Here is an 8,871-nt window from a genome sequence, read left to right as displayed (position 1 = left end):
TTTAAAAAAAAAACAAAAAAGAGTAAGGACTCATATCTTTCCAGTTGATGATAGTGTTTATTATAAAACACTCTGTATAGAAGCATATTAAGTAAAAACTTTAATGTGGTTGATAGTTGCATGGCTGCGGCAGACTGAGGGGCCACTGGCAGTGGCACCAGGATTTATCCCTACTGCATGTACTGGCTTTTGGGGATCCTATTCTCTTTGGATGGATACCTTGCTCAGTCTAGACATAGTAGGGAGGACCTTGGACTTTCCCCAAAGCAATGTGCCTTACCCTCTCTGAGAAGTGGATGGGGGTGGAATGGGAGGGTGTGTGGAGAGAATGGGAGGAGAGGGAGTGGGAACTTAGATTGGTATTTTTTTAATAAATTAAAAAAACAAAAACAAACTAACAAAAAACTTTAATCAGAGCTGGAGAGACGGCTCAGGGGTTAAGATGCAGTGGGCAGCTCACAACTAACCCTAACTCTGGTTCCTGGGGATCCAGCTGCCCCTTCTGGCATCCATGGGCACCTGCAGGCATATGCACAAACAGAGATACATACCTACACATATAATTAAAATTAAAATTAAATCTTATAAAAACAATCAACTTTAGTCAAGCTTGTATCTCTACACCCTATCCTCAGATGAATCTCCTGTCAATAGTAATAATTGCTAGGAGAGACTTCCAGGCATTTCCTATTTACGAATAAGAAAATTCGTATACACATGTACTTTAAAACATGAAATTATTCTTTCTAAATGTACTTGCTGCATGTCAATAATAATCTAAACAAATACATTTTGATGTATTTTGAGAATTACTTATCTAACGTTGAGTCCAAGTCCCTTGGTTTTTAAACAATGATTTGTGTAGCTCCAGGGACTTGAGCCCTCTTCAGAGTAGGGCTAGTTACCTGGACCGTGTGGGTGGGAGAAGTGTAATTTTATAGCCAGCCTGACCTAGCAGGAAATGCAGTCGGTTCATTCTCCAATCTCAAGTCTATGGTTTGTGAATTTAGAAAACACTGGTCTTTTGATCTGAGATTAATTTTATATAACGAAGTCTGTGGATTCGTTATCTCTGTCTGTCCATGCAGCAACCCTGGTGACAATGAACGTATTGTTGGTTCTCTTCTTTCAGTGTCAGAGTCCCACCAACTATTTGCAAGGACTGGATGGAAAGCCTATCATTGCGGCTCCCGTGTTTACAAAGGTAATCAAATAAGACTGCTTTCTTTCTGCCAGGGCTTGAGACACCAGGGAATCTAGACAAAGGGCCTAAAATCCTCTGATTTTATCTCAGGATTCGTCTTTTAGAAGTACAGTGTAGGATTTAAGGGTTTCTGTGTTTGGGTCGTTTCTATGGCATCATGTCTAGCCCCAGGCTTATTTATTTTATTTTACTTTTTGAGATGGGATCTCGCGTAATCCCAGGCTGGCCTTGAACTTGCTATGTAATTTAAGATAACCTTGAACTCCTGATGCTCTTTCCCTCAACCTCTTGAGTGCTGGGATTACAGGTGTATACAGCTATACACATTTTATTCGTTGTTGGGAATTGAACTCAGGTCAGAGCCTGTGTGTATTAGGCAAGTAGCTCCGCCAGTTAAGCTAGCAACATCCCCAGCCCTTCTTTTCTCTTTCCTTCCTTCTTTCCTTCTTTTCTTCTTTACTTCCTCCCTCCCTCCCTCCCTCCTTCCCTCTTCTCCTTCCTTCTTTCTTTCCTTTTTTTTTTTAGAGACAAGGTTTCTCTATGTAGCTCTGGCAGTCCTAGAACCCACTCTGTAGACCAGGCTGGCCTCAGACTCATGCAGATCCGCCTGCCTCTCCCTCCCGAGTGCTGGGATCAAAGGTGTGCACCACCACTGCCCGGCTGCAAGCTACCCTTGTCATGTCACTTCTCTCCTCCAGAACTCTCCTCTTTGTTAGGAAGGGGAAAGCCCTTCCTTGTTATGTAGCTAGAAGACACTCAGGCTCAGCAACGAGATCACCTGGTGAAACAGAACAGGAAATCCAAAACTGACAATGAGCTTTTCTGCTCTAATCTGGCTGAGTCATGTCAGGCAGAGTGGGACCATCATCGGGCGAGCAGTAGGTCTCATTGTTGGCGGCCCAGGCATCACGGGCGCGTGGCCTCCCATGGGTGGCCTCATTCCAGGAGCAGGAGGGCTGCTCATTGGCATCCAGGGAAAGCCTCCCATGTGGGGTGCAGGCCTCTTGCCAGGGCAAGGAGGACCCAGGAGACCCGGGGTCAGGGGAGGTGGGATCATGGCCCCTGCAGGAGGAGGAGGAGCGGAGAGTGGACCTGGAGGCATCTTTCTTTGTTGGAATGTAGCTGTTGTTTCCTTAGTCGGTCTCCAGGTCTGTTCCTACACCCATTTCTGGTATTAGTCTTCAATGTTCGCTTTGTGTTTCTGACCGCTGCTGTGTCTTCCTCATAGATCACGTGCAAGAGACACCTCACAGCCCTCACAATAAAACGTAGGCATGTTGCTCCTCAGGCCATTGGCTACTCATTGCCCCAAGTCTCAGATTTCTTTTTTTTGTTGTTGTTGGTGGTTTTTTAGATTTCTAATGGCAGTTCTTGTCGCGAGGAAAGTGTACTCCCTGCTAACCACTCCGACCTTTATGCTATTCTAGAGGTTGTTAAATAGTCACTCTGGACTCAGCTGACAAGGCGCCAGCTACTTGTTCTGCTAGAGACGTATCCTGACTTTCAGGAGGATCTGGCTGTGGGGCTGGTCTTTGGTGCTCAAGAACACAGCTAAGTCATTTTAGGAGATTTAACATAAATCCTGGATTAGGACAAAGAGCTCGCTCTTCTGTTCCTTGGTATTAGCGGCTATAGAGTCACCAAATTTTGAATCACACGGTCTTTGTATTTTGAACTTGAAAATTCAGTTAGAGATTTTCATTTACAAAGGAAAAATCCAAGGAAGGGTCAGAAAGATTAAACTAAGATTCAGCCAACATTGCAGGACTAGTTAATGGTAGAATCAGGAGGAGAAACAAGTTTTCCCGCTTCTAAGAAGATGATTCTTCTGTGTGCAGCACACACTGTTGCTCAAGACGATGAGTTCAAAGGTTAAAAAAAAAATGCATCACACTGGATTTTTTTCATGTTATAAAGATCAAATGTAACATCTTCATGATGTTCCTCTTAGTATGAACAGCACATGTAAGCCCAAAGAGATTTTTTATTCTATAAAAAAATAATTACTTGAGTTATGGATATTAGTTGTGGCTGATCTTGTTCTCCAAGGGTCATTGATAATGTCTGGGAACACTTTCGGCTGCCACACGAGAGGGCTGTACTAATGGCATTTGGAGATGTTGTTGAACACAGTACAGCACCCAGGGTGCCAGCCCCCCACTGCGAAGAATCATCTAACGCTACATCTCTAGACTGCCCAAGATGGGGAGCCCTGATTTCAAGAAAAACAGAAAATCTGGGCTTTTCTAGCAGCACTGATACCCTCGATGGATCCACAACTGTCCCAGAAGGGGGGGTTCGGCCATATTGGATGAGATCATCCAAGCTGGCTTCCCCAAATTCATTACAGTCTAGAGTAATCCCTGTTTACTCGTTTCCATGTTGAGTAGGCGCATTTCCTGATGTGAATAAGGTATCTATTTTTTTAGGTTTGTTTAATAGTCTGCCTCTGGTGTTTTAGCCTCTCTACTGTAAAAGACTGGAAGTAGGAAAATACCATGTTATGATTTAGTGGATACAAGATTCTGAAGAGGAATTGTGGATGGACTGTGTGTGTGTGTGTGTGTGTGTGTGTGTGTGTGTGTGTATCAGTGTGCCTGTGTGTTTATTGGTGTGCTCATGTGTGTGTATCTATGTATGTGCATCTGTTGTGTGTGTTACAGTTAGTAGATATATTTTTGTCATCTCTTATTGACACTGCTAAGCCATCTAGCCTTAAGAGACAGCATAAAAGTGACACAGAAATATAACATTTGTCACGCCCGCTTGTCACGGGTTACAGACAGTGCCAATTCTTCAAAAGTAGCTGAACTACCAAATACTCTCCAATAGTCTCCTTTCTCCCCATTCTCAGCACCTACCACTGTTCCATTTCAAATCTTAGGTGTGCTAAGAGCTCTATCTCCCAGAGTGCATGCCTTGTATGCTCATCATAGGTAAAGCTTTTTATAGTTTAGGATTTTCCCAACCACCCTGAAAGCTACGTGCGATGTGCAGATAGAAGTTTAAAAGGTAAAGTCTGGCACACTGACACAGGCCTCTAATGCTAACAATTGGCAGGCGGAGACAGAAAGAGGCTGTTTGAGACCAGCCTGGGCTATGTAGAAAGATCCTTTCTCAAAAACTGAGTTCAATTAATCCCAGCACTCTGGAGGCAGAGGCAGGCGGATCTCTGGGAGTTCTAGGCCAGCCTGGTCTACAAGAGCTAGTTCCAGGACAGGCTCCAAAGCTACAGAGAAACCCTGTCTCGAAAAAAAAAAAAGAAAAGAAAAGAAAAACTGAGTTCGAATGGTTTTCTTTAGAAATCTGGGTTCAGAGTATAGTTCAGTGGTTAAGTGCTTACCTAGCAAGCACAATGCCCTGGGTTTAACCCTCACACAAGAGGAGGAGGAGAGAGAGGGAAAGAGAGAGAGAAAGAATCAGATAGGACCCTTTAATAGTCTTTATATTTAATTTCCAAGATCAATCCAAGCATTAACTGCTTTACTGGGGTGTCTGAACGCCTCTCTCTGATTAGACGTTCTAATTGGCAGATGAAAATGCCTTTGACAAATGAAAGTGGAAAAATGAATTGATCATTAGATTCGGTGAAGTCTATAAAAACTATTAGCCTGCTGGTGGGAACCCAGCTCAGACTCACACTGTGAGGAGGTTTCCTCTGCCCTCTGAATGTGAGCTCTCGCCTCCATAAATGGGATTGTCCGGGCACACGGGGCAGCAGGGTAGGCTGGGGTTCAGATTCCAGAGAGACTTATCAGCTGCAGTGTGCTTGCGTTAGTCTCCGTCAGCGAGGGCAGGATTGAGGTCACAGCCGCTGCCCGTGTCATTAGCGAGTTTCTGAGTCACGGTTACCAAGGATGGTATTTCGCCACCAAGTGATGATAGCAGGTGATTTGCATACATCCGTCCAGGTTATTCCGTCTCTGTCTCTCTCTTCAGGGACTTCTGGTGGCATGGCTCCTGTGACCCACTCTCTGTACGGTCCAACAAAGCATTTCTTTGCCAATGATGGCGAGTTGTCATTTTTCAAAGGCACTGATTAGAGAGTTTTATTTAACTTCTTTTTCCTTCTTTGATGATCTTCCTTTTATAGAAGGTTTAAGTAAAAAGGAGAATTGCCCGGCCAAATGGTGACAGAGTTAAGAGCAGACTATGGGGTTCTGAGTTTACTCAGAGAGGGGGTGCCTGTGCCTCTCTTTTGGTGTGCATTGGGTGTGTGCTTATGAATGGTAGGCCCTGCTCTCCCTGGGAGCCACATCCATAGCCCTCCTGTTGTTGTTGTTGTTGTTTTAGACTGAGCCTCACTGCAGCCCAGGCTGACCTTGAACTCTCTAAGTAGCTGTGGCTGACTTTGAACCTTTGGTCCTCCCACTTCCTCCTCCTGAATGCCAGGGTTGCGAGATATTTGTGCCCACACCCGGTTTATGCAGTGCTGGGAGCCAAGCCCAGGGCTTTGTGCCTGCTAGGCAGCCTCTGTACCAACTGAGTTACCCCCTGAGCCCACTGTCTGTGTTTTGTTTCTTTTAATTTTTTATAGTTATTCACTTATGGGAGGTTGGGGTGGGTGCAATACATGCGTGACGTTAGAGGCAATTTACAGGAGTCAGTTCTGTCCCCCAACCCTGTATGTTCCAGGGATGGAACTTAGGTTGCCAGTCTTGGCGACAATCGCCCTTCCGCGTTGAGCTGTCTCGCCATCTTTCCTGTGTTTTGTAACAGTCTGTGGTACGGCGCTAGACCACCCTTCCTCCCCTGGGCATCACCAGAAACACTTCGCTCTGATTATGAAGAGAACAGCATTCACACTTCTGGGGTGTGGAGGGAGGGAGGCGACCAAATTAGAATCTTGCTCCTGCCGCCTCCCACTCAATGGCAGCTGCCCTGGCGGGCTTTCCAGGCTGCGGCAGCCCTGGCTCTGGCTACTTCAGCAGTAATTTGAAGAGCGTAAGGGGGCAGGGGAAGTGAGAGTTTCAAGAGCGCTACCTTATATAACAGCAGAGGCAGGAAACCCGGAAATAACTGGGCCAGTGGCCAGATCCAGGTTTCTGAGGACTTCAGGGTCCCTCCCAAATCACCAAATCCAGAGACTTACTCTGCCTGGAGTACCTGTGGCAACCAAGTAGCAAAGGGTCTTCTGTCTGATTTTTTTGTTACGTGTGTGTGTGTGTGTGTGTGTGTGTGTGTGTGTTGCTCACAACATAGACCAAATGTGAAGGTCATAGGACAACTTGTGGGAGTCAGTTTTTTCCTTCCATCATGTAGGTCCTGGGTTTGAACTCAGATCCTCAGGCTTGGTGGCAAGCCCTCTCCCCATCTCCCATTGGTCTATATCAGTACCTCTTTCTGGGCCAACTCCAGCCTAAGGCTCTGTACACAGTCACCTGCGTCATGCCCAAAGATGCAGAAACATCTGGATTTTCAAATGATAAATAAAAAATGAACCTTGAAGCTATTCTTTTTTTTGTATTATTATTACTACTATTTATTTATACTCTCCAGAGAGAATACATTAAACAATTTGTTTCACATACCTTTGTTTGATGTCAAACTTCGGAGACACACAGCTTATTCTGCCATTTAGACCTTGAAGCTATTCTTACAAATTTGTATATATTTTATTTTATGTGTGTGAGTGTTTTTGTCTGCATATATGTATGGTACCCCATGCATGCCTGGTGTCCAGGAAGGCCTGAAGAGGGCACTAGATCCCCTAGAACTGGAGTTACAGACAGTTGTGAGCCGCCATGTGGATGCTAGGAATCAAACCCAGGTTCTCTGCAAGAACAAGTGCTCCTAAGTGATGATGCATTTTAGCCAACCCTGGAGCTGCTGTTTCCGAAGGTATCCTTGCACTGTGTCTGCCAGCTGAGATCCTCTAAGCAAGAGCCCATGTTTGTAACACCTGACACAGGGCAGGGACAAGGCGGGCACATGGTCGAATGTACCCTGTGGTAAATGCTTCTATTTCCGGAAGCTTCAGGAAGAACAGAACAATGGGCTGTGTGCTGACTGGTCATGGAGACCCTCCAGACTGTCAGCTCTGTCATGAATGAGCCCTAAGATGACCTGGTTGTTGACAAATACGGCAGAGTTGTACTTTGGACACTGTTTTACCTTGGGAGGCTGTGGACTTTCGACTATAGTGACTTCAGTTCAGATCCATAATTTCTAGTAAAGATTAACTCAGCCCTTCTCAATTGAGGACCAATTGATTTATCCTTTAGTGAAGGGAGATGAATGTAGTCAAGATTGAGCACCTTCTGAGTGTGTGTCTATGTTTTGTTATTGTAACAAACCACCGAAGGCTGGGTCCTTTATTTTAATCCAAAGCAGTATCACACCATTAGAAAACACCTAAGATCTACTGCTGTGATAAATGCCGCGCCATTCATGGCTTAACCAATCTGTATGTATGTGTAGCGGCATGAGCCCTCTCCTTAGGAGACTTGGTGGAAGACGCAGGTTTTCCAGGTTTAGTGGTGCAGGCATCTAATTCCAGCCTTCAGGAGCTGGAAGCAGGAGGGACGAGAAAGAGTTCAAAGTCATCCTCAGCTACAAGTTTCAGGCCACTTTATCTGAACAGCAAAAGCAAAAACAGCCACAGCAAGATACCTTCAGCTGGGGGCTGAAGAGACGGCTCAGAGGTTAAGAGCACTGACTGCTCTTCCAGAGGTCCTGAGTTCAATTCCCAGGAACCACATGGTGGCTCACAACCATCTGTAATGAGGTCTGGTGCCCCCTTCTGGCCTGCAGCATACATGCAGACAGAATATTGTATACATAATTAATAAATAAGTCTAAAAAAAAAATACCTTCAGCTGTGGAGGCTGAAGAAATGCCTCAGGAGCTAAGAGCACACACTGCTCCCCAGAGGACCCATGTTCAGAGGACCACATCAGGCGGCTCCCTGCATAAGGCTGCAACTCCAGAGACTCTGGGGCCACTCCACCCACAAACGTGCACACACATGGAGTTGAAAACAAATTCTAGGAAAAGAGAAAGACGCCTCCGCAGGTAAAGGCACTCGTCTCTGAGCCAATGACCTATGTTTGATCCTCAGGTCATACATGGTGGAAGGAAAGCGCCAACCCCCGCAAGTGGCCCTCTGCTATCCAAATGTGTGCCATGACACTCACGAGCCCCTAGACACACAGTACATAGACATGCAATAGGCTTTAAGAAAAAGAAAACACTCCACAATTTGCAGGATAATGGCTCACTTTCAACAGCTTTTTCTAAGTGGCTCGTGAGATAGCCCTTATTCATTGCTGACCGTAATAAATTTCTACCTCCTACCCTAGACATTAGCAGGCCTGCTCCCTACACTGTGGCCTTGCAGGTGTCTTGGCTGACCTCTCAAATAGAGCACAGGTCTCCACTTTCTTTGTCAAACGAGAAATTACAATAGTGAGATAGGGCTTCTCTCGGCTGTGGGTAACACAGCCTCCCTAGAGGGTCCTTCTACAAGAGGGCCCTGCAGACCCCCAGCAAATGAACTGAGCTGCAACCCACGTAGCTTGTGGATTCTCCGTGTGTCCATATATCCATTTTATAGACCTGTCGTGTGTCATCTACACAATCCCTTCTGCCACAACCATTCCCACTGTTGTTGTTTGCTTGTTGGTTTGTTTGTCTTTTTTTCTTTCTTTTTTTTTCTTTTTTTTTTT

The 8,871-nt window shown here is 45.4% G+C and overlaps 1 protein-coding gene across 1 annotated transcript in view; it reads left to right on the top strand.

Annotated features, from left to right (window-relative positions):
- The window catches only part of Mypn (myopalladin), a 78,453-nt gene that overhangs the window by 40,209 nt on the left and 29,373 nt on the right, over positions 1 to 8,871 (top strand). The window contains exons 6-7 of the mRNA XM_005360442.2: positions 1,133 to 1,204; positions 2,433 to 2,472. Coding sequence (XP_005360499.1) covers positions 1,133 to 1,204; positions 2,433 to 2,472 — 112 coding nt within the window. The remainder of the gene's footprint in view (positions 1 to 1,132; positions 1,205 to 2,432; positions 2,473 to 8,871) is intronic.

The sequence above is a fragment of the Microtus ochrogaster genome, linkage group LG2 (assembly GCF_000317375.1).
Source record: "Microtus ochrogaster isolate Prairie Vole_2 linkage group LG2, MicOch1.0, whole genome shotgun sequence".
Classification (NCBI taxonomy): domain Eukaryota; kingdom Metazoa; phylum Chordata; class Mammalia; order Rodentia; family Cricetidae; genus Microtus; species Microtus ochrogaster.
This window is presented reverse-complemented; position numbering and strand designations above follow the sequence as displayed.